The 27,450-nt window shown below is 42.6% G+C and overlaps 1 protein-coding gene across 1 annotated transcript in view; it reads right to left on the bottom strand.

Annotated features, from left to right (window-relative positions):
- PLEKHG3 (pleckstrin homology and RhoGEF domain containing G3) overlaps positions 1-27,450 on the bottom strand; it is a 218,170-nt gene that overhangs the window by 130,136 nt on the left and 60,584 nt on the right. The window contains exon 2 of the mRNA XM_089671342.1: positions 13,120-13,355. Coding sequence (XP_089527468.1) covers positions 13,120-13,282 — 163 coding nt within the window. The 5' untranslated portion in view covers positions 13,283-13,355. The remainder of the gene's footprint in view (positions 1-13,119; positions 13,356-27,450) is intronic.

The following is a 27,450-nucleotide window of genomic DNA, read 5'->3' as shown; positions in this document are numbered from 1 at the left end:
CTTAGTAGTATCCCCACTCAGCATTTCCAGCTCATTAGTAACCTTGTTCAGAAGATCCCCTGCTCAGTAGTACCCCCAGCTCTGCTGACCCCTCACTCAGTAGTACCCCCAGCTCTGCTGACCCTGCACTCCGTAGTAAAACCCAGCTCTGCTGACCCCGCACTCCGTAGTAAAACCCAGCTCCGCTGACCCCTCACTCCGTAGTAAAACCCAGCTCCGCTGACCCCTCACTCAGTAGTAACCCCCAGCTTTGCTGATCTCCAGCTCAGTAGTAACCCCCAGCTCTGCTGATCTCCAACTCAGTAGTAACCCCCAGCTCTGCTGATCCCTCACTCAGTAGTAACCCCCAAGCTCTGCTGATCCTCCTGTCTCGCTAGTCCCTGCCCATCTCCTGCTATATTGTTCCCATGCTGCGACATTGCTGGTTTCTTCTGCTCCGGGCCCTCAGCTCTGCTGATCCTCTGCTGCTCATTCCTCTCAGGTCCCACCTCCCCTTCTGCTATTGCTTTCCTGTGTTACACACCACAACATGTGCCATCTGCTAGCTGCTCTGCTTCAGACCCCCTCACCTTCCTACTGCTCCACACAAGATGTGACATCTGCACCATACACTTCCAGAATATATACATATGAACCAGATGTGACTGCTTATGATGCATTTCTGGTTCGCTTGTTGGTTTCCCAGTGCTTCCTGGTATAGCTCACACCTGCAAAACATGCAAAACTCTGAATAAAAGCCCCTCAAAAGCTGCAGGTTCTGTTAGCAAGCTTTATCATAGACTTCTATGGAGGCTTTGAAGACACTTTGAAGCACCAAGAACGCAACATGGGGTATAATATTTGAAGTGAAGCAAACACAACGTGTAAACAGGACTGTAAGCTTATTTTATTTAGTGATGGGTGCTTTGATTGGCATTCAAAGTGCTATAAAAATATGTGTCTAATACCACATTTTGAAGTGTAAACAAGCCCCAACACTGGAACCAGTGCCTATAGCAATCCTTATAGGCCAGCCCCCACAGAATGAGTTAGGTCCCCAAGAGATGGTTAGGTCCCCAAGTACACACCAAGGGTAACCAATCCAGAAACTACTAGGTAGCACAAAGCAACAAGCAGTCAGATATGGGTATAAAAAAAGCTTCAATGGTTTGAAAGTAAAAAAAAAAAACTTCTCTGGAGCAGAACAGGTCCATCACCTAAAAACACTAGTAAAAAACTAGGGTTATACAGGTACATTCTAGGGGTGGCCCTAGCAAATGTTTTTGCCAGTGTACAATTACCTAAAATGTATCAGCATACAACCTTCGGTCTAATATATTACACTGTATTTTTCACAGAAGTGTTCTTTATTAAAACCTGTGTAATACTCCCCAAAACCAAGAATGAGAAATTGTAATGAACCAAAAGGCTCAGTAGATAAGTGCCAATTATACTGTAGCATTGCGTTCTGATTTTTGTCTTGGGTTCATACATATGGGAATCAAAACCATCGCTGAGCAGAGACGGACTCCCTGACATTCAAGTGCCAAAACAGCATACTTGGCTGTACGCTCTATACAACAAGGGAATGACAAGCAACCTTTGCTGCACTACTGTAAACTAAAATATGTCTGCAGCTTACTCTTACCTTAACACTCCCATATGCAGGCCATAAAGGGGGAGAAAACCGGCCGTTTTGTTTTTCAGAAAAACGAAAAATCGGACGTTCAGTCGGCCGACATTACCACCATTGGTAAAAAAAAAAGTTGGCTGATTTTCGTCCCGTCTATGGCCGGCAAATATAATAGCGGTGTCCCTGCAGAGAGCTCCGCTATTATATTTGACAGAAGAAATAGAAGAAAAAGAATATGAATAATAATAAGAAAAAGTTGCAAAATTGTGTCTATTTGTATACATTTCGGATACAGATGTTTCTATGTGGATACAAATAGATACAATGTTGCTATACTTTTAAATGTCAAATATAATAATCGGACTTAAATTCTTTTTTTTTCCTTCTTCTATTTCTTCTCCTTATTCATATTCTATTTCTTCTTTTTCTTCTTCTTATTCATATTCTATTTATTCTTTTCCTTCTTCTTGTCAGTCACTGCTCATGCGCATTTTTTAAAATCGGTAAAAAGATCGGCCGATTTGTCCGTTGCCATGAAAATCGGCCAAACGACAAAATTGGCTGATTTTTTTTCCAACATTACCGACAAAAAAAAAAAAAAAAAAAGTGTCAAAATCACGAAAAACGGCTGACCGATTACCCCACTAACAATCCGAAAATCGGCCGATTTTTTTTTTTCCAGACGAAAAAGCGGCCGGTTTTCTCCCCATCTATGGCCTGCATTAGTCGGGTTGCAGGAAAACCCAGAACACATCAGAAACATATGCAGTGTGCACCCATTTCTCATATATGCCAGCTTTTATGGTGACGGAGTACAGGTTTATATTATGTTCCATGATATGTGTGATTTTAAGTTTATAAACTCTAGAAATAATCTGAAGTAGACGAAAAAAATTAAAACATTACATGAAAAAAATGCCTTTGAAAGAACTAAATCCCAGTCCAGAGCTGGCCATTAGACCCAGGTGTATTAAACAGGTTTCTTTAAAATTCTACAATTTTTCCTCAACAAAAACCAGTCACAGTTAGAAATTTGAGAAAAATTCTCATTCCTGATCATTCAAATTTTCCCATTACTACAGCTGAAAACGAACGTTGATTTGAACCCTACTAACCATTAGAAAATCAAACTGAATGAACATTTTCTAATGAAATTCTACTGGCATATGCCCTGCTTGATCAAAAGAGGAGCACTGCAACTTTAGCATGAGTAAAATAATAGGAAAAGTAGGCACAATCCACCCTGACCAAGAAGTGACACAGATGGTCATCAGAGAAAGGTGTAGTTAAAGTCCATTAGACTTATCACCATCCTCATGAGTTTACATAGGCAGGCCAGAGATCACAGGTGTCAAACTGGCGGCCCTGCAGCTGTTGCCAAACTACAAGTCCCATGAGGCATTGCAAGATTGACAGTTACAAGCATGACTCCCAAGGGCAGAGGCATGATGGGACATGTAGTTTTTGCAACAGCTGGAGGGCCGCCAGTTTGACACTCCTGCCATAGATGATACGATTTTATTTCCTGCAACCATAGGTTGTAGAGGAAAAAAAAATTGTTTGATACCCCCATTAATAGTAACAGAATCCTTCCCACGGCACTATTGTGTTCTCCCAGCAGGGGAGAGGCACGGGGAGCTTTCCCTGCTAGGAGAACACAGTGAGCATTGCTAGCACCTATAGCCACTGGCAATAATTGCATGGAAAATCCAACATGCTGGTTGTATCCAAGTCGTACAACAATGGAATTGGGTACAACCAGCCTGCCAATAAATGATTCGAATCTCGTCCGGTCCCTGCCGAACCATCTATGGCTGGCCTTACAGATTCCCATAAGTTACTGCATTACAAAATCCAACAACTAAACTCTTATATCACCCAGAAGGCTCATCATACCCTCCAGTGCCTGTGCCATTATATTCTTCAGTACCAGAACCATTAGAACTTTCCAGTAAAGCTTACCATTCTGGGTTGCACAGCATGAAGCATGGTTCAAACTCTCAAATCCTCTCCATTTCTGCCAACAGGATTATCCTCAGGCAGAGATTTGTGCTGGGGACTTACTAATGTACTGGCACATGAGCCATACACAGATCAGCCATGCAGTTATGGTAGCAGGGACACTGGTTGCCTCAACTGTTAAGGCCCAGCAATAGCACTAGGGGGGCACATACGTTTGGGATGACAATGAGCTTCAGTAGTTTTTCAGGATTCCAGCTCCATCAAAATTACAAAACACCAACAGTGAATCATAGATTAATTGCCAATTAGTACGCATCAGCTATAAAAAGAGCTGTCACTCTTTCCTGCAGGTTTTCCTGAGGCAGCCAACAGGTCTGCAAAAAAAAAAAAAAAGTAATTGGTGCCGCAACTACAGGTATAATCAATCAAAATGAAACAACAAAATCATTTAACAAATCAAGGGTGATGGCTATAAAAATAATGACTGCATATGCCAAACAGGAACAAACTGCATTTTTAAAGAGGAACTAGTGTGTCTATGGTCAAAATGTAAAATCAAACATTAATTTCCACTTTGAGTTTGAATTATTTCTAGCCTACTCCTACTACATCGAAAAAGCCTGAAGTTTGTAGAAGTACTTTGTGAAGACCCCCATATATTTTCTTCCTTGAATTCCGTGAGACATATTCACTGTGCCCTGAGAGTAGGCACTGCTGTGTCACAGAATTCATAGAGCCTACCTTCTGAACTACAGAGGTGTTGAACAGAGGAGTTTCAGGAGGTGGAGTCAGTACAGGAATCACTGCTTGTAGGCAGCAAGGTACCATGGGATATATAGTCCTTAGAAATGAAAAGTAACCCCTTGCCCACCAATCACGTACCTGGTACATCACTGGACTTCATGTGGTTGTGTTGGGATGATCCCTGCAGCTGCAGGTATCATTCTGGTATGTTTTTTTTTTTCAGAGCCGATGGTCGGTTCTCTTGTAACAGCAATCAGAGTAGCTAACTAGCTGCGGCTTTAACGGGATCTCCTGTCCCCCCGGGAGTACAGATCGACCAGACGGCACTCCCGCCGGCTGATCACAGAGCCGAACAAAGACAAGATCGGCTTTGTTCGGCTCTAGGATATAGTAACCGGGAAGCGGTGACATCACTTACATTTACCTTACATCACTTCCAGTTTACTCGGAAAAAATGGTGCCACTTTAAAAAAGAAAAGCATTTAATCACACCGATCTTGCGGTTAAAGGGTAGAGGAGTAATTTGGGTCTTATTGACTCTCCAATAAGGAGGACCTGTCACATGCCTATTGCTGTCACAAGGGAAGTTTACATTTCTTGTGACAGCAATAAGTGTGATTAATTTTTTTTTTAAAGTGACAGTATTAAAAAAAAAATTAAAGTGCCCCTGTCCCCCTGTGCTTGCACGCATCAGTCCCACACACGCAAACAGCGATCGTCCCACACATGAGGCATCACCATGAACGTCAGATCATGGGCAGTAATTCTAGCACCAGACCGCCTCTGTAAATCTAAAGTGGTAACCTGTAAAGAATTTTAAAGCGTTACCTATGGATAGTAAAATTTACGTTGTTTGTCACTGTTGCATGGGCGTGCACAATTTTAAAGTGTGAAATGTTTGGTAACCATTTACTCAGCATAACAATTTTTTTTATTTGACCAAAAACTGGGTTATGTATTTTTTTTTTGCAGTAACATTCAAAAAAAAGTGTATTTTTCCCCAAAAAATTGCATTTGAAAAAACACTGCGCAAATACAGTGGAACAACATGGAAGGAGATTTTTTAGAGTGAGATTATATTGAATAGTTAAACATACAATACAGATGTAAAATGAAAAGTGTAGCTCTGCAATAGTGTATCCCACAAGTGTATTGTTTCAAAAAACTGAAATACTATTTGAAGATCATTGGTCTCCAAGGACTATCCTTTAAGATGCATAACCTAGGATAAGCGGCACAATATTTCAGCTCTTTGAGCAACGGAAAAAAAGTATTATGGTCTGACCAGTCAACTACCCAATTTACTAAATCTAGGTGGCCTATGTTTATATAATGAAAATAGATGGCTTCAGTTCAAAATGCATGTTGGTCAACTGTAAATTTTGATAGAGATAACTATGATGTAATGCAGGGGTCTCCAAACTTTCTAAACAAAGTGCCAGTTTACTATCCTTCAGACTATAAAGGGGCTGGACGGTGGCAGGCGAGAGTATGTCCTGGCATCAGCAACAATGTCACATCATTGGTGCCAATTAGAGGAACAGTGCCCCATCATTGGTTCAAGTGGGAGGAAGTGTCCCTTCGTTTGTGTCAGTGGCGGAATAGTGTCCCATCATTGGTGCAAGTGGGAAGAATAGTGTCCCATCATTGGTGCAAGTGGGAGGAAGTGTCCCAACATTGGAATGAGTGGGAGGAATATTTTCCCATCATTGGTGTAAGCGGGAGGAATCGTGTCACATCATTGGTGCAGGTGGGAGGAAGTGTCCCAACGTTGGTGAAAGTGGGAGGAATAGTATCCCATCATTGGTGCAGGTGGGAGGAATAGTATCCCATCATTGGTGCAGGTGGGAGGAAGTGTCCCATCATTGGTGCAGGTGGGAGGAAGTGTCCCATCATTGGTGCAGGTGGGAGGAAGTGTCCCAACGTTGGTGTCAATGGGAGGAATAGTATCCCATCATTGGTGCAAGTGGGAGGAATAGTGTCCCATCATTGGTGTAAGTGAGAGGAAGTGTCCCAACGTAGATGCCAGTGGGAGGAATAGTATCCCATCATTGGTGTAAGTGGGGGAAATAGTGCCCCACTGTTGGTGTCAGTGGCAGGAATTATGCCACACTGTTGGTGTCAGTGGCAGCAGTTATGCCCCATTGTTAACGTAGGTGGCAGGAATAGTGCCTCAAGGGCCAGATAAAAGGCAAGCAAAGGGCAGCATCCAGCCCGAGCCACAATTTGGAAACCACTAATGTAATGCATAGTACAAGGGAGCAAACTCAACAGATTTGGACCCTCATATTTTAAATGAACATGCTAGAGGCTGGGGTGTAAGGGAATAGATTTGTTTTTTTTTACTCAATCCAGTCATGTATAGTATTTTAAAACAGATAAATTATAACTAAAAATGGCAAAACTTTATTTTTTAGTTTTAGATAAGAGTGGAGAGGGATTATAAAGCTTGTCAGGTTTTTTTTTTTTTCTTCTTCGCTGTCTGTGCCCCCGTTAGGGAGATTCAAAAGACTTACGCTTTCCAAAAAGGCTGTTACGGAGCTCCCTGCACCTTTCGTATGTGCAGGAGCAATGGCCAAGCTTCTTCGATGACATGGAGCCTGTAAATAGTGCAGATTCAGCGTCACTGAGTATATAGAAGGAAGGACATGGCAAAAATGGCTGCTTTGGTTGACATCTGCCCCCAGCACGGTTCTAAGAAGAAGGAAGACCTCAGTGTGCAGCATCTTTGTTGTACAATCTTCAGACTTTAGGAATGGAAATCATGCCCCTGTATTCCTTGATTATGATAGAGAAAGTTGTGTTACCCCATTGCTATGCAATGTGGCAGAGGTGTATGAAAAGCGGCTGAACAGAAATCACAAATGTTTTGACAGTGACATCAGTTTACACATATCCATTTCAACTGAGTACTCAGAGCTGTTTGACTAGCGTTTTAGCCTGTCAGAGAAAACATAAGGCTAGACACGTCTTTAAGGCTTGTTCCATTCTGTAGTTTAAATGTCATAAAACAGACTTTGAATAATGCAGGTGGTGAATGAGATTACTGACACAAGTATCCGGTGCATGCAGTCCTCCCTTGGGGCAAACACGGAAAATAGTACCTGTGGCCTTCTGTCTGGCTACGTCACAAAACTAAAGATCAATGAAGTTTTAATAAGTTTCTCTTATGACTGGCTATGAACTGGATTTCATGTGGTCACCTAGAAAACTACATTGGGTAATGTTCAAAGAAACATGTACATTTACAGCATGACCACAGATGGAGCAGTCAGTGATGATGGTGGGATCCCTCCTGTAAAGTCATCCCAGCCAGGAGATTACTGCTAGTGGCTATAACAGTAGTATTTCAAAACACTGCCTCTAAGGTTTCAACTTCATGCCCTTTCACAAGGATAGTCCGAACGGGTCAGTTTTTCAGGCAGACCCAATCGGACTATCCATAGCCCTCTATATCTCAGCGGGTGTCAGAAGACATGTGTCCGCTGATATCTAAAAGAGACGGATGGGGGTCCGTTCTCCAACTATCTGGCGGATCGGATGACAGTCGGGTGCAAACGGGCAGGTGGTCCGCCATTTAGTGATGCCTGCTCTAAGGCAACAAGCATAGGTATCCAACTACAGGTACTAGTATTTCAAATAAAGGAGCCTTTTTTTACCTGCTAATGGTAGCCGCACACACCAGAAAAAGGGCAAAGTATACCAGTTTGTTGGGAAGGCTCAGAACAATTTTTTTTTATATAGAATTACACCTCCTACAGCCAGCAGAATGGTTTTGCACAGCCCCAGACCTATGTGTTTTATTCTACATTTCATTTTGCACGCAGGGCTTGGCCAGTTTAATATTTTCCATCTTTGTGTTTACAGCCAAGTGTAGCCGACTTCCCCAGCACTTCCTTCCATGCAGCATTGTGTTTGAGACCAAGTGAAACTTTGGATTACCTGCATTTCCCAAGATTTCATTTAAACTATGAATGATTAGTACAGACACTGTTACTGTATAAAAGATTGGCCTCCATAGAGGGGCTGGAAAAGGGAAGTGGCTGAAAATGTGTGGGTGTTGGTTAACCATGCAGTTGCTAGTCAGAAAAGGAAGTGGCTTACATATGGCTTGGCTGTTATGTTGATCCAAAGCCAATTTGCAATGTTCAGTAACTCTGTCATGTTCGTATGTGTATATGAAACTGTGAAAGTTTCTGAAGTTTCCACAACTGTTGGAGCACATTGTGTACTGGTGGCAGGCCAGTGTGATATGCTGCAACAACCACCGACATATGCAGTCCATTCTGTTACACTGTATATACTGATTTCCTTTACTTATAAAAGAAAAAGCAAAATGATGCAGCATTTTACATAGACCCATTCCCATCGTGCCTTGGCCCTAAAGCAATTTAAAGTGGAACTACACTGCATCTGAGCACCACAAACCAAAAACACTTTCATTCATTTTTAGGATTCAAAGCAAACTCCCCCATCCACACATGTCTCCATGCTTTATTTTGCAGAGAAATCACCCCTTAGCATTTCTGGCTGTGGCCATCTTGAGTAAGGGCAGATGATTCATAAAACATCTACTTCCTGGAAGCTCTTAGCTTAGGCATGCAGGCAGGAGGGTGTGCTTAGCTAAGAAAAAAAAAAAAGAAAAAAAACCCTCCTCCCCTCCTGAAGACTCCTGGAATGTATGACATCATTTGCCTAGGCTTGAAAACCAGAAAATAACTGAAGAAATGTAAAAAAAAATAAAAATAAAACAAGTAAATATGATATGCTTCCCTATATATTTACTAATGCTAGCAGTATAAGGATTAAACATAGTCCATGTTGATTAAGAGAGTGAAATTGTGCTTTAAAGTAGAACTATAGGCACAATTTTTTTTCCCATTTGTACGGAGTAATGGAGGGGATATAACCCCTATCAGTTTATTTTTTACCATTTGTGTCCCATTGGGGAGATTTACCTTCTTTTCCTGTCCCATGGCCAAAACAGGAAGTGGAAGATAATTCCCAAATTAAGGAAATTCCCTGGGGACCCCCGGGTCATGTGAACTAGTGAGCCCATTGGAAAATGTCCTCTCTATTACTTTTCTGAGGACAAACCAACATTTGGGGTTTTCTTTACTTTCACTTTCAATGAAAATGGTAAACAGGCCAAATAGAGAGGGTGAGTCTCCTTAACTGGGCAAAGACAGCAATATAAAACTAATAGGTGTTCTAATCCCTCTCTACTTTGCCCAAAGCTAGTTACACCTTAAAAATATATAGGCTTATCTCCTTAAAGCTCGCTGGGAGGTGGACATGGGGGAGCTGGATGATGAAATGTGGGAGGAGGTGTTGTCCTCGACTAAGATGGTTTCCCTGAGGTTGTCAGACCGTCTTACTCAGCTCTATATTATACATAAAACCTACTTGACACCAATTTGAATGTCTAAATACAGGCCGCAATATAGTCCACTCTACCCTAAATGTGAAGACCCTGATAGTACTTTTTTTCATTTATTATAGTCCTGCCCACTCATACAGGGCTACTGGTCCCAGGTGGTCCGGTTCCTTCATGACAAGATGGCTTCTCCCCTTACCCTGTGCCCTAAACAGGGACTGCTTCCTAGCTCCGAAACTGACAAATTTCAGACTCTTTTCTTGCATGAGACGCTATTTGTGGCTAGACTTCTACTTGCCCGTATGTGGTTGCAGGCGCTGACACCTACATTTTCACAATGGATAGCTGCGGTAAATAGTACTTTACCATATAAGAAAGTCATTTATATGCATAGAGGACGCCCTGCTAAGTATTACAAAGTTTGGGATAGATAGCTTGACTCCACATCTACTTGTAACGAGGAGGTGGAATAATTATCTTTTGTAATATCATTATGTTGGTTGTTCCTATGCTGGTCCTCCTTTCCTTGCCTGCGGCAAAGACAATAATTTGTATAATGCTTTACTTGTTCGTGTATTTGCCCTATGTTTTTTTGTTGTTGAATGTGAAATGTGGCTGCATATCTGTTCCTCTCAATAAAAGTTTGCTTGATTAAAAAAAATTAAATATATACATATTTAAGTATTAGTAAAACAAAGCTTAAAGCTGAGTTCCACCCACTTCCAGCTCACCGCTGCGAAGTGAGCTGGAAGTTCGCCCCCCTCCTGCAGTCTCCTGAGAACCTTCACAGGTCCCAGAAGACTTCCAGACCAATTCCAAAAAGTTTTATTCCTGCATAAAATAAAGAAAGAAATACAGAAACATTATGTACCCCTCAAAAATAGGTATGACATCCTCCCTTATACTTTGCGAATCTAAAAGCTACCTACAGACATGAGATGATCATTGGCCAACTGGTCAATACTAGTAAGATTGGACATTCTGTGACCTCAGCAGATGCCCCTTTGGCTACCTGGTCTTGGAGCAACAATAGATTACTTTTAATGGATTTCCATAGATGGATTTCCTAAGATAAGGCCAACTCCAGAGGTGTCATCTCAGTGCATACATATCCATGTTTCACTGAAACTGTCATGCAAGTTTATTCTGTGGTTGGGTCTTAGTACTGCACTCTCATGCCTATAGCCATTTTTTCCCATACAATTGCTGCCTTGGATACAAATAAGGTTCTTTCTGCCGCACTAATAAAGTCTGTTCTCATTTAATCTTATTTAATAAAAAAACTCAGCATCTTGGCCAGAGATTACACACAGAGCACCGGCCTCTGTCCATTGTCCCATTCATCCCTCCCCTGCCCCCCCCCCTCTCTGTTCTTCACCTACATTCCTCAGTGCACAGGAATGCAGACATGGCATTTGTCTGCTACTGATACAGCCCTAAGTCCTCCTGCACTGAGCCAATATAGCCATTATTAGATAATGAATAGATATTCATATTTTTGTCCACAGCACCCCATGAATGTTATTTTTAAAAATAATCTCAGGAATGTCTGCATGCAGATGAAATACTTGAGGATGTCTTAAAGTGAACCTGCAACAGGGCAGCACAGTGGCTAAATGGTTATACTTCTGCCTAGCAGTACTAGGGTTGTTGGTTCGAATCCCAACCTTGGAACTACCTGCTTACAGTTTCCATGTTCTCCCTGTGCCTGCATGGGTTTCCTCCGGGTACTATGGTTTCCTTCCATACTCCACTAGACATGTTGGTAGGTTAATTGGCTCTAGTCTAAATTGGCCCTAGTATGTGTATATATGAATGTAAGTTCAAGACCTTAGATTGTACACCCCTTGAGGGTTAGGGACTGATGTGAATGTACAATATATATATATGTAAAGTGCTGCGTAAACTGACAGCGCTATTTAAGTAGCTGTAATAAATAATAATAATACCTCTAGAACAGCCACATATGCTGCAGAGCATGCACCTCCAGCTTCCTGAATGTCTGGATAGATCCTTCACTGAGTTTTCTAGGGGCCCCAAAAGCCTGGACATCCAGAAGCACAAAATACCAACTAGCGCCTCTACCTTGTTGCTTCCACCTCCTGTGCATCACTATTGGTTAAGCTGCCCATATACTGTATGAATTTCGAATAGTACTTGTACTCTTCCAGGTGACATATGTTGATCGAAGCTCAGCGTAAAACGGCACAAAACAAATACTTAATTCTCCAGTCCAGAAGATGAACTACATTTAAAGTGGTTCTAAAGGCTGAAGGTTTTTTTTACCTTCACACATTCTATGCATGAAGGTAAAAAAACCTTCAGTGTGCAGCTCCCCTCTCAGCCCCTCCTAATACTTACCTGAGCCTAATCCTAATCCAGAGATGTGGATGAGAGCATCAGCTTTCCCAGGTCTCTCCCTCTTCATTGGCTCCCACCGCAGTCACTCACAGCCAGTGAGGAGGGAGCAGGGGATGGGGCCAAGCCGCATTCTTTGTGTCTTATGGACACACACAGCAGGGCTCAGCAGCGAGCACATATGAGTGCCCCCAGAACAAGCAGCTTTCTCTGGGGACACTTGACATGGGGGAGGAGCCAGGAGCACCAGCAGGAGATCCGGGAAAAGGAAAACCTTGTGGTGCTGAAACCCCTGAATTTAATGTCCACTGGAACAGGTGCAATATTCTATGCCAGATTATATGCTGCACATACCGTAGACAAACATTAGAACATTATCAAATTCTGCACCAACTTGGTTGATGATAAAATGGTTCAAGCTTTATTCGATATCTATCAGACATAAAAAGTATCCATCACATAAAAGAATCAACATGATTCTGCACCAACTTTAGAACATGACAAAGGCCCTAAAGTTGGGGCAGAAACACGTCAATGGATACTTTATGTCTTGGATATCAAATAAAGCTTGAACCATTTTATCATCAACCAAGCTGGTGCCGGTCTTTCCAATTTTAAGAGGAGGATCAGAGGCTGCACTGTGCAAACCATTGCACAGAGCGGGTAAGTATAACGCTTTTTATTTGCTTTTTTTTTTGTATGTGTACCTTAAAAACCTTTTAAGTACAGTATCCTCACACCCCTAAAAGACATATCTCATGCCCCAAGTTTAGGACCTGCTGAACCAAATTCAAAAATCTCACTGCAAAAGAACTTAGCTATCCCAAGATTGTGCCATTTGCGCATTCAATCAGAGTTTATTGGCCAATTGTGGCCAACAATGTTTCACAGAAGCAGCTTTAGCAGAAAAGATTTTGGAAAGTTCCAGTTTCCTGATTCATGAATGAGATTGGCAATCAAGAGCATGGCTTGAGTTCATGTCGTACTGTGATACATATAAACTAACATTCAACAACATGATGTTGTGCACATTCCACAGAATTCTATTGATAAATGTGAAACCTACGATGAGAAGGTTCTTCAAGACAGGGACCCCGATCTTCTCTTTCTGGAGTTTTTAGCACACAAAGGTTCTGGGTCTCCTCTTCTGCTAAGGTTCCATCCTTGCATCTTGCAGCCTGAGACACAGGAATTTGAAAATCTTCCTGGATATATCTGTCTTCCTCCATTTCTGTGGTCTGGGACTATTGGTCTAAAACATAGCCTAGTACAGAATTGTCCTCGGTTTTACAAATTTCTCACCTGCAAATAAAAACAGACAATCTATTAGAATCACACTAAGCATGGGGAGAAGGGCATCCATTAAGGCAAGGGTCTCCAAAGTCCAGCCTGCGGGCCACATCTGGCCCTATAGTACATCTCATCTGACCTGCAGAATCAGTCCTTAGACTCAATGTACTGCCAGTATATGCCTGCTACTGCACTGCTGCAAACCCACTATCTGCCAGCTGTATGCAGGGCAAGTCCCTGCAACCTGCCAACACAGCCCATTCCCTGCGTCACAATGTGGAGTTGGTTGCTAGGACCACTGGTGTCTTAGCAACCTATGCCATGTTCAGTGTGGCACCTTCCTGCTCCTGCTGGCTGTGTAAATCTGTATACCTTCTGCTTACAGGGTGCTTGTGCAACACTGGAGTAGGAGCTAGGAGGTGCAGCCGCAGTCCCTAACCTAAAAGGAAAATGTGTGCTGGACATGCAAGTGTGGGAAGGGAAGACTGGTGGGGGCACAGATGTGGAGGAGATTTATAATGGGGACAAAGATGTGGGAAAGACTCTGATGTGGACACAGATGTGGGGGGGGGGGGGGGGCGACTCTGATGGGGACACATATGGGGGGGCAACTCTGATGAAAAAGTCCACCTTACATCTGTATCCTCCTCAGATTTTCCCCTTGCATCTTTGTCAGAGTCTACCCGTACCTCTGAGTCTGCATCAGATTCCCCCTTACATCTGACATCTTACATAAATAACTTTTTCGGCCCAGCAATGTGTGTAGAATATGCAATATGGCCCTCGTATTGAAAAGTTTGGAGATCCCTGGACCTCATGGAGTTTGCCTGGGTTTTTCTCCAGGTTCTCTCATTTTCCTTCAATACACGAAACATGCTAACAAATTAGTGTACAGAGAACAGGGTGGTAGGAGTCAGTTCGGAGGTGCACTGCATTGTTTGTGTGCAGACCATTCAGGAAGATTACTCTTTTGCCGGATGGTGCATGCATAGTTTTGGCGATGACCTCACTCGGCAGATCAATTAGCATGGAACCAGTGAAGCATCTCCCCAGCTCTCTCTACAGAGATGTCTGTAAGATTGCATTCTTCTGACTAGCCATCATGTAATAGGGCATTCTGTTCACGGACCACCAATGTATAAGCGGTTTTCTACTGAACACCAATGTAATAAGGTGAATTCTTTACAATGATCACTAATGTAAGAGTTCTACTAACTGGTTACCAACGTAAGACATTTTTATCACTAACCACCAATCAAGGGTGTCAACCTACAAAAACAGAAGTAAAGATGATCAGTGTGAAAGCAGCCAAAGGATATTAACCACTTTACTGCCGCGCTATAGCCAAATGACGGCTACAGCGTGGTTGTCCAGTTCCAGGAGGGCGTCATATGATGTCCTCCCAGAACGCACCCCCAGCAACGCACACCGGGCGCTCTCTGTGATCACTATGTCCTTTGGAAACAGCTGATCACAAGACATGGAAAAAGGCCAATCACAGCAGCCTTTTACCACATGATGAGCTGTGTCCAATCACAGCTGACCACTATGTAAATGCACTTGCCAGTTATCTGTAGGCGAGGGCAGGAAGTTGATATAAGTGCCTGGTAAGCAAGTGGTTCAAGTGAGAGTGATCATTGCTCCCATCCATAATATCTCCAATCACGATCTTCAGAGTGAAAGGACTAGGATACACTGCTGTGGCAGGCCTACTGCGCATGTGTCAATGTGTAATGAGAATTGTAGATTGAATATAGCAGTGACAGCAATACAAGTGTACTGTTCATACTCCTTTACTGGAAATTGATGCAATACCAGTACTGTGGGAAGTACTCAGGAAGAAAAAGATTCAGGAAAAAAAAGCAATATTTTATAACTCTGCCCCAAATTACATCACCAATCATTTCTCCAAATAACACCCAAAATGTCCTCTCCACTCCTCCCACGACCTCCTGCTCTTTAGCTCCCTTGTCTCCTTCTCCCATTCTCATCTCCAGGACTTCTCCAGAGCCTCCCCCATCCTCTGGAACTCTCTACCCCAATCTATCAGACTCTTGCCTACTCTGCCCACTTGTAGGTGATCTATGAAAATCTCTCTCTCCAGGGAAGCCTATCCTGCATTCAGCTAATAATGGAATCTTCTATTCCTTCTACCAGTCCATCCCCCACAGTTATTACCTTTTGTACCACCAGCCCCTTCCTCTTAGATTGTAAGCTCCAAGGAGCAGGGCCCTCCTAACCCTCTTGTATTGAACTGTATTGTTGCTGTATTGCCTCCATTTGTTTTGTAAAGCACTGAGCAAACTGTTGGCACTATATAAATCCTGTATAATAATAATATTTTAAATTTAGTGGCAAATTTAAAACAAAGGAGGTGGCCGAGGAAATTAGCCTGAACCTGAAAGTCGGTTTCACAGGGATCATTAGTGACCTTTTAGGTGTCACATTTTACCTGTAAAAAGAAAAAAAGTGTCATGCTCTCCAGTGAAATGTTTATACATGTATGCACAGACAATGCATGCATCCAGGTGTAAGAGAATGACACTATTCTGGCTCTGTGGGAGTGGGTGTAGACAAAACTAGAGCAGAGAAATACCAATACTGGCGCCCCAGAAAGAAGTCCAAAAGTCAAATCATAATTTTGGGTGGAGGTTAAAAAACACATCACAATTCAGAGGTGGATGCACTTTTACAAAAAAGACTGGTTTAATTTTACAGAACGCACAGACCTGATGCAACACATTTCCTACTTTCCTGAACAGATGTCAAAGCACATACAATTATACTATGTGAGCAATGCAGCTTTGACACATCAGACCTTTATAACAACACAAAGCTACAGTTGTGACGATTCTCGACTGTCCCATAAATGTCTGGCCAAACAGAAACGTCTCATAACGCACACCAATACCAAAAAATGACAAACCATAGAAAAAGTATACTTTTATTTGCATATCAATTTACTTATTAATACCGGATTCAGAAATGTGTATGTTACATTGACAGTCACTGAGATACATACTCAGAGCCCACAAGTAGTCAGGCAGCAGTAACTATTGTGTCAGTATACTGTATGTCTTAAGTTTTGCAGAACTGCCAACTACAGATAAATTCACAGATAAATTACCAATTTTATGAAATGCTAAAAAAAACATCTGCCCACAATTAGTATATTTCTAATTCTGTTGCTATTTCATTACTATAGTTTGGCAACAATCTTCTAGATTGTAAGCTCCAAGGATCAGGCCCTCCTATCCCTCTTGTATTGAACGGTATTGTTGTTGTATTGTCTCCCGTTATATTGTAAAGTGCTGAGCAAACTGTTGGTGCTATATAAATCCTGTATTATAATAATAATAATGAAAGCCATTTTGTATGGAAAGCAATAAGCAGGAAGACGTTTGCAGACATTATATTCTCCTAACCACTGCACACTGTCTGCTGAGCTGTGCATTCTGTGCTTATGGCCCCTGCGCTTATTTGCATTAAGCACTCTTCCTTCTTTACTTCTGACAGCTGCACTGTGTGTGTTATGTACTCATGATCCAGGCATTTCATTTATTATGTACTTCTGACACCTGCACTCTGGTATGTACTTCTGACACCTGCACTCTGTGTGTTATATACTCCTTACCACTGCAGTCCAATTGTTACGTATGCCTGACACCCACAATCTGTTATGCACTGACCTTTGTGCTCTGTGTTACACATACTTCTAAACCTTGTGCTCTATGCAATACTTTTGACCCCTGCACATTACGTATTCCCGATTCCTACACTATACAAAGCATGTTGTACATTACACACTCCAGACCCTTGTACTCTGTGCATTGCTTTTTCTTGACTCCTACACTGTAGGTTTTGTACTCCTATCATCTTCACAAATGTTACATACTACTGAACTTTGCACTCTGTACAGTACATACCCTTAACTACTGTGCAAACCATGAAAGCCCTCTTGGAGTTTTCAAAAAAATGGACTAGCCTGCTGCATCAATTTTTCACTTTGATTTTCAGGGTCTCTTTGAATTCAGTCCTCTGTAGGTTGATAATCTTCATTTACATCAAACGATGGGGCATCCTTATGTTTCTAACACATAACCCAGTCCATATCAGTATAGATATCCAGCATTACATTTCTCCCCATTGAGGTCTAATGTGTTTTCAAAGTGTTCCTTTAATTTTTCTGAGATTATATATATATATATATATATATATATATATATATATATATATATATATATATATATATATATATATACATATACATACATACATACATAAACACACACATATATATACACACACACACATATACATATATACATACAGTGGGGATCGAAAGTTTGGGCACCCCACCTAAAAATTTGTATTAATGTGCATAAAGAAGCCAAGGAAAGATGGAAAGATCTCCAAAAGGCATCAAATTACAGATTAGACATTCTTATAATATGTCAACAAAAGTTAGATTTTATTTCCATCATTTACACTTTCAAAATAACAGAAAACATAAAAATGGCGTCTGCAAAAGTTTGGGCACCCTGCAGAATTTATAGCATGCACTGCCCCCTTTGCCAAGCTGAGACCTGCCAGTGTCATGGATTGTTCTCAATCATCGTCTGGGAAGACCAGGTTATGTCAATCTCAAAGGTTTTAAATGCCCAGACTCATCTGACCTTGCCCCAACAATCAGCACCATGGGTTCTTCTAAGCAGTTGTCTAGAAAACTGAAACTGAAAATAGTTGACGCTCACAAAGCTGGAGAAGGCTATAAGAAGATAGCAAAGCGTTTTCAGATGTCAATATCCTCTGTTCGGAATGTAATTAAGAAATGGCAGTCATCAGGAACAGTGGAAGTTAAAGCAACATCTGGAAGACCAAGAAAAATATCAGACAGAACGGCTCGCAGGATTGTGAGAAAAACAATTCTAAACCCACGTTTGACTGCACGATCCCTCCAGAAAGATCTGGCAGACACTGGAGTTGTGGTACACTATTCCACTATAAAGAGATACTTGTACAAATATGGTCTTCATGGAAGAGTCATCAGAAGAAAACCTCTTCTACGTCCTCACCACAAAAATCATCGTTTGAACTTTGCAAATGAACATATAGACAAGCCTGATGCATTTTGGAAACAAGTTCTGTGGACCGATGAGGTTAAAATTGAACTTTTTGGCCGGAATGAGCAAAGGTACGTTTGAAGAAGAAGGGGCACAGAATTTAATGAAAGAACCTCTGTCCAACTGTTAAGCATGGGGTTGGATAAATCATGCTTTGGGGTTGTGTTGCAGCCAGTGGCACAGGGAACATCTCACGAGTAGAAGGAAAAATGGATTCAATAAAATTTCAGCAAATTTTGGATGGTAACTTGATGCCATCTGTGAAAACGCTGAAGTTAAAGAGAGGATGGCTTCTACAAATGGATAATGATCCTAAACACACCTCGAAATCCACGGGGGATTACATCAAGAGGCGTAAACTGAAGGTTTTGCCATGGCCTTCACAATCTCCTGACCTCAACATAATTGAAAATCTATGGATAGATCTTAAAAGAGCAGTGCGTGACAGACAGCCCAGAAATCTCAAAGAACTGGAAGACTTTTGTAAGGAAGAATGGGCAAAGATACCTCAAACAAGAATGGAAAGACTCTTGGCTGGCTACAAAAAGCGTTTACAAGCTGTGATACTTGCCAAAGGGGGCAGTACAAGATATTAACTCTGCAGGGTGCCCAAACTTTTGCAGATGACATTTTTTTGTTTTCTGTTATTTTGAAAGTGTAAATGATGGAAATAAAATCTAATTTTTGTTGACATATTATATTAATGTCTAATCTGTAATTTGATGCCTTTTGGAGATTTTTCCATCTTTCCTTGGCTTCTTTATGCACATTAATATAAATTTTTAGCTGGGGTGCCCAAACTTTCGATCCCCACTGTATATACACATATACATACATATACACACACAAAAAATATACATACACATATATACATATACACAGGCGTACCTCTGTTTACGAATTTAATTTGTTCTGCGGGACTTTTGTGAAAAATTCGTAAACCAAAAACGCGGTTTCCCAGGGGAATGTATTAAAAACCAATTATTCTGTTCCGAAGGCATAGTACTGTACAGGGACATGATAAAAAAAAAAACGTAAATGCTTTGAAAACCAATTAATCCATTACGGAGGTCAGAAAAAAAAAGTAAAAAAAAAAGTCTGATCTGTTCAAAACTCTTATAAATGTGCACTTTAAAGGCATAGTACTGTACAGGGACATAATTAAAAAACAATTCGTAAATGCATTGAAAACCAATTAATCCGTTCATATTGCGAAAAATATTCGTAAACCGAGGCATTATTTTCAATGGATTTTCATTCATAAATCGAAAATTACGGGGAGAGAGGGAGAGGGAGAGGGGGGGGAGGGGGAGAGGGAGAGGATTATATACACATACACACACTGTATATATCTCAATAATCTAGAAATCTGAGAAGATCACTGTAATATCTGCCAGAGAAATGCTTGGGAGTCTAGTCTTGTTCTCTGTCTATAGGGCCCCGTAAGCCATCACTTTAAGAGAAGTCACATGGTGTGTAGCTGACATGATTTATCTCTGTGTGATGGACCCCCTGCACTGTCTGTTCTGCAATCACATGTTATTGCTATAGTTACGCCATTGTTATGTGTATATTTGTAAGTAGCAAGCAGAAAAGGACCCTCAAACCAGTTTTCTGGTCAACGAATGTCTATTCGATCCCCTCATGTTTTGCATTGTATTGGTATTGTTCTGTCACATGTTCTGTCCCCCTTTGTAACGTACAGTGCTGAGCGAACCATTGGCGCTTTATAAATACTGTATAATAATAATAATATTACTATGAACAAATTCCTGATTTCCTATTTAGAATTTGGCAAAGCGGACAATAAAATTACAACTTTGTGGCAATTATGAAAATGTACAAATTACAATAAAATTCTCTTTGTAGCAAGAGACTTGAATCGGTATTCTTTACTATGTCATAGCTTGTAAAAATGTGAATTCAGCATAAAAATCAATTACATAGGGCTCTTATTTTATGCATGTCTATTTTATGTGAATTGAAATTACTGTGATTTGCTCAGTCTGCCAGAATACTGGAATTACACGCCCAATTCAATATGACATGAATGACTAAAGAGTTTAGTGGAGATATCATGTCTATGGAAAAAGAAGTGTCTCATTATGACAGTTATAACACAATGAATGCCAACCACAACAGCGCTCGAATCTTGGTGCTCCACAATTTCACGCGGTGTCGGTCACTTGATGAGGTGCAGCCCTCCACAGACTGGGGAATCTAAGAATTAGCGAGACAAAACACAAGAGGGCACATTCTCCTCGTGCAGTACTGTGATAACAAATTTATTTAAAAATAGATCACAAATGGATACTCACAAAGAAGCCATAAAAACAGACATAAAACCAGGTCTTTCAGTTCCAGACAGTGGGGCCCTGTTCCATAAGTACCAATATGAAAACTGGTGCGTTTCGGGAGATGATCTACCTTCCTCAGAGCCAAATGTATGCATACTTTATGTCTACAAAGGTCAGGAAGTCTCCTTGATGAGGCGAGGCTATGATAGTCCTGGTGGATTCCATTCAAAATGTTTGGGTCCGAATGAAGACATTTAAGACCTTGGAATCCAGGATGAGGTGGATTTCCCTCTGGATTTGGAGACTTGTGAACAGGTTGAAGTTGAACCCCTGGAACTGTTCCTCCAGAGGTACTGCAGCTATAACAACCTGCTCCAAAAGACCCAAAAGGGCTGTATGGAGATCTGCTAGTCTGTGCCACACAGGCAGGTTGGAAGACATGAACTGAGGAAGGGTCTGAGAGTGAATTCCAACTTGTAGCCCCTGGAAATCACCTAACCTATCCCAAGATTCCAAAATGCTAACTGAACAAATGTCTGCAAAGGCTAATAGATGTTCCCCCACTTTGGAAAGGGAGGGCACCCCCTCAAGTTGAGGAAAACTTATATCAAGGCTCTAGGGAATTGGAAGTTCAGGATCTGGAGGTGGACTGCTTGATAGGTTTGGCTTTCGAGGCTGAGGCCTGAAATTAACAAAAAGGAACCCTTTTTGGCCTCTGAGGAAGGTTGAGGTTTCCTATGCTCAAGTCTGGGTTTCTACTGCTGCAGCAAATTATGGTCTCCAAAGAGGCACTTTCCCTCAACAGGCATGCTAAGCAAGTATTTTTTATTATGCGGGTTCTGCAATTCAGAATTTAAGCCACAGAGTCCTCCTCATATTCACAGATAAGAAACTCATACCTGAAATGAGACAGGAGACTTCTAACAACCCATACATACAGTAGCTCAAGGCTGCAGGCATGAGCCCCAAATGCTCCGTGTTCAGAGGATTAGTCCTGGTTCACATATATGCAGCCGTGCGGGCCACAAGAGCCCATTCTTTCGAATAGACTCCCGTGCACTGTGACACGCAGGGAAGAAGTCCCTGCACTTCTTCTGAAAACGCAGTCCACATGGGAATCTCGGTTCCCAGTACGGTTGCTCTTTCCAGTGCGGGCGGCATGCCATTAAAACTAATGGCACCCGCCCGCGGGTCCGCATTCCTCTGTGTGGGTGGTGCAGCTGCATGGATTTTCGTGCGGATCTGCAGCGGCACCACCCGCACAAATGTGAACCAAGCCTTTGTCAGACTGGCAAGCATATCCCTTCTGTAATGGCCCTAGCCCAAATAGCCAGTTTGGCAACCTAGCGTTTCTGCCAGGGCAGGTTGCAAAGCAGGGCCTGCCAGAGGGAACAGAGTTTGAGAAAGGGCCTCCAATCGTTTGTCAGTGGAGCCCTTGAACCACAGATGCACCTACCACAGAGATGGTCAATTCCTTGTTAGGATGGGCAATTGCCATACCCATATCAGGGGAAGGCTGTGACGAACGCAGTGCCTGACCCCTGCCCTTCAGTGATCACTGTATTAATGTCACTGGTGAAGTCAGCGGCAGTTAGTCTGGCCCCCCCCACGTCAGTGTCAGATTTCCTGCCACATTATCGCAGTCCTGTTATATTTCGCTGAATGATGATGATGACGACGACAAAAATATCAGTATATATACACCATAGTTCATAGGTGCTATAGATTTCTTGCAAACCAATCAATAGACCACTTATTGGGATTTTTTTTTTTAAATCAAAGACATGTAACAGAATACATTTTAGCAAAATTTTAGGTAGAAATTTGATGTTTTATTTGGTTTTTGGACGTGTTTTATAAGAAAGTAAAAAATGTTTGTTTTTTTAAAACAATTTTGTATTTTTTTAATTTAGATCACAAAAAAAAAAACCCCGGTGGTGATACCATCAAAAGAAAGCTCTATTTGTGTGAAAAAAAATAATTTAATGTTGTTTGGGAACAGCGTTGCATGACTGCACAATGACCAGTTAAAGTAGCGCAGTGTTAAATAGCAAAAAATGGCCTGGACATGAAGGGGGTAAAATCTTCCGGAGCGGAGGCAGTTAAAATAGCTCATTCTTTTGAAATCCAAAAGAGTAAATGCGACCATAACACCCCACAGTAGTTCATCACCTTGCAGTGTGGTGCACGGTCATGCAGGGACATTGGGTGCCATTCAAGATGCGCTGTAATTTACTGGCGCTTTTATTCCGGAGACAGGGTCACTTTAATATGTACATGTTACATCTTGTGCTGAAGGATCTCTCTGGGGAAAACACAATTATCTTCTTTGTTCTAAACACAGAATTCCAGACTTGAGAACAGCAAGCTATGAGATACGAAATGTTTACATCTCACAAATACACAGAACCCAGGAGGAAATCAAAAGATTTATTTAAATTTGAAGCTTATGAAAGCAAAGCAGAAACATGAAAAAGAAAGTAGATAAAACCTCCACTGTGATACTGTGCATACCACAGGTGAAACAAAAATATTTTTTTTTCAATATTAAAGTGTTACTAAACCCACAACAGTAAAATCAGTCTGTATGTGCAGTAAAACATGGTCACTGTGGAACCTAAGGAGTTATTCCGCATTGTGTAAACAGGCTATTTGATCCTGACGTCTCTGTACCTCCTCCCTTCTTCCAGTGCTCCCCTCTTAGGTCCTGATAACACAATGTGTGGAGACACTGCATATGCTCAGTTTGGTGTGTATTGCTAGACAGGTCTTTTTTTTTTCTTGGGAGAGAGCATGTGATCAGCACAGGGCCAATCAGCACTGTCCAGACAGAGGTCAGGGGTTCTGCATCCTCCTAGAGCAGGGGTCCTCAAAACTGCGGCCCGCCAAGGACATTTATCCAGCCCGCCGGCAGGGGCGTATTTGCCGAGAGGAAGGGACACTAAGTACAGGGGCGGGCAGGGGCTGCTGTATCTTACCTGGCTCCGTGTCCCAGTCCCACGACGATCCAGTCCAGGAAGCGCTTCTCCTTCATTCACTCCGGCCGCTCCCTCACTCGATATTCAGGCTGCCGCTCGGCTCCGCCTCCTCACCGGTGATTGGGCGCCAGAACTGTAGCTCAGGAAAGGCACACAGGCGGCCAATCACCTACGAGGAAAGGGTGCGGAGTGGCCCCGCGAACATCGAGTGAGGGAGAGGCCGAAGTGAAGAAGGACAGCTGACAGGTAAGTGTGCCATGCAGATGGTGCTGCTGCAAGCAGGTATGCTGGCTGCAGGAGCACCATGCTGGAACAGGGGTCAGCAAGTTAAGTGTCATTGGTGTCAGTGGGAGGAATAGTGCCCCATCATTGGTGTCACTGATACTAATGATGGGGCATTATTCCTCCTACTGACACCAATGATAGGGCACTATTCCTCCCCCTACTGACACCAACGATGAGGCACTATTCCACCCCCCACTGACACCAACGATGGGGCACTATTATTATTATTATTATACAGTATTTATAAAGCGCCAATAGTTCACTCAGCGCTGTACATTACAAAGGGGGACAGAACATGTGACAGAACAAAACCAATACAATGCAAAACATGAGGGGATTGAGGGCCCTGCTCTTTCGAGCTTACAATCTATCTATTCCTTCCCCTATTGACACCAATGATGGGGTACTATCCCTCCCCCACTGACACCAATGTTGGGACACTATCCCTCCCCCACTGACACCAATGATGGGGCACTATTCCCCCCCACTGACACCAATGACGTACTATTCCTCCCACTGACACCAAAGATGGGGCACTATTCTTCCCACTGACACCAATGATGGGACACTATTCCTCCCACTAACATCAATGTTGGGACACTATCCCCTTCCTCCACTGACACCAATGACGGGGCACTATTCCCCCCCCCACACTGACACCAACGATGGGGCACTATTCCTCCCACTGATGCCAATGATGGGACACTATTCCTCCCACTGACACCCACAAAGGAACACTATTCCTCCCATTCCCACTGTTTCTTCCACTGACACCAATAATTCCTCCCACTGATGCCAATGATGGGGCATTACTCCTCCCACTGATGCCAATGATGGGGCACTACTCCTCCCACCGATGCCAATGATGGGGCACTACTCCCACTGATGCCAACGATGGGGCACTACTCCTCCCATTGACACCCACAAAGGAACACTATTCCTCCCATTCCCACGATTTCTTCCACTGACCCCAATAATTCCTCCCACTGATGCCAATGATGGGCACTATTCCTCGCACTGTCAATGATGGTTACACTATTCCTCCCACTGATGTCACTGATGGGGCACTATTCCTCCCACTAATGCCAACGATGGGGCACTATTCCTCCCACTGATGTCAATGATGGGGCACTATTCCTCCCACTGATGTCAATGATGGGGCACTATTCCTCCCACTGATGGGGCACTATTCCTCCCACTGATGGGGCACTAGTCCTTCCACTGACACCCACAAAGGAACACTATTTCTCCCATTCCCACTATTTCTTTCACTGACACCAATAATTCGACACAATTACTCCCACTGATGTCAGTGATGGGGCACTATTCCTCCCACTGATGCCAATGATGGGGCACTACTCCTCCCACTGATGCCAACGATGGGGCACTACTCCTCCCACTGATGCCAACGATGGGGCACTACTCCTCCCACTGATGCCAACGATGGGGCACTACTCCTCCCACTGATGCCAACGATAGGGCACTACTCCTCCCACTGATGCCAACGATGGGGCACTATTCCTCCCACTAACACCCACAAAGGAACACTATTCCTCCCATTCCCACTATTTCTTCCACTGACCCCAATAATTCCTCCCACTGATGCCAACAATGGGGCAATATTCTGCCCTTTCCCACTATTTCTTACACTGACACCAATAATTCCTGCCACTGACACCAATGATGGGGCACTATTAATACCACTGATGAGGCACGATTCCTCCCACTGACACCAACGATGGGATACTATTCCTACTGATGACACTGATGGTTTAATTGCAAGGAATAGTACCCCAACAATGGGGCACAATTCCTTCCCCTAATACCAAAGATGGGGCTTTATTCCTCCCACTGATGCCAGGTCATTTTCTACTCCCACTGGCCACAGTCTGGCCCCCCAAAAGTCTGAAGGACAGTAAACTGGCCCTTTGTTTAGAAAGTTTGGAGACCCCTGCTCTAGATTGCTAAAGCACAAGGGTGCAGAAGCTGCAGGGACCGGTCTAGCTCCGGGGAGGAATAAGTAAGTATATTTCCTTTTATTGTTCCCCAAGACATAAATGAGCAATTAATCCTTGCACTGCAGAAACAGCCCCACTGCAAGGTGGTGTAAACATTTCCCTGTGCTGTTGCAAGTTGCTAGAAACAAAATCTTCCCTAGCACAGAATTTTACCATAGCTCTCAAATATGCCTCATTTCAAACCCAAGCCCTATAGGGGTTATTTACTAAAACTGAATGGTGCAAAATCTGGTGCAGCTCTGCATATCAACCAATCAGGTTCCAGTTTTTTTTTTCAAAGCTTAACTGAACAAGCTAAAGTTAGAAGCTGTCCATTCAAAACTTTTTTCTTACTTTTGGTTAGAGATGGAAAGGTTTAAAAACCTAGTCAGGTTTGTACAGCCATCCTGGCTACTGTAGACCTAGCCGAATTGTTTTGTATCAACACACCAGCAGAACCGAACATAAACTTGCCTGGTCTGGACAAAGTTATATTATGATTCATGGCTGATCAAGGTCAGTTCAATTCAGTTAAAAGGACAAAATGACTGCGCAATCAGATTTTCCTGCATGTGTTCCGATGAGCACTTTCAGTCCTCGAATGCTTTGAATATTTACACCTACAAATGTATAAATTATCAAATGTGTCATTTAAATTAGCCTCTTACTTTCCAATGCCAAGAAAAGTAACAGAGAAGTCCCAAGCAGATCTAGGATTTTAATACACTCACCAGCCACTTTGTTAAGTACACCTTGCTAGTACCGGGTTGGACCCCCTTTTGCCTTCAGAACTGTCTTAATTCTTCGTGGCATAGATTCAGCAAGGTGTTGGAAACATTCCACTGAGATTTTGGTCCATATTGACATGATAGCGTCACACAGTTGCTGCAGATTTGTCGGCTGTACATCCATGATGCGAATATCTCATTCCACCACATCCCAAAGGTTGGATTGGATCTGGTGACTGTGGAGGCCATTGGAGTACAGTGAACTCATTGTCATGTTCAAGAAACCAGTCTGAGATGATTTGAGCTTTGTGACACGGTGCATTATCCTGATGGAAGTAGCCATCAGAAGATGGAGACACTGTAGTCATAAAGGGATGGACATAGCAGCAATACTCAGATAGACTGTGGTATTTAAACGATGCTGAATTGGGCTCTGAGGAAGGGGGTTCAGCTCCCGAAACGCGTCAACTTATCCGCATCATTAGACACAGTTGTTTTGTGACTGTCCTTGTGGATCACCTATACTGCCTATAATCACGTTGGTTTGTGAGTATACATCCTTTTTATTCAATAAAATACGTTGTGTACCACGGTAATGCACGATGAGAGTGCGCCCTTGTTTGTTTTTATTCACCAGTGGTCAGATTTCCCGATCTCAGAAGGGCAGCACCTCTTCGATTGGCATTTTGGCAATTCCTT

The sequence above is a fragment of the Staurois parvus genome, unplaced genomic scaffold (genome assembly GCF_062004578.1).
Source record: "Staurois parvus isolate SC_StPar_1 unplaced genomic scaffold, SC_StPar_1.0 ptg000104l, whole genome shotgun sequence".
NCBI classification, from domain to species: Eukaryota; Metazoa; Chordata; class Amphibia; order Anura; family Ranidae; genus Staurois; species Staurois parvus.
The sequence above is the reverse complement of the archived record's forward strand: the minus strand, read 5'-3'. Positions and strand labels throughout refer to the sequence as shown.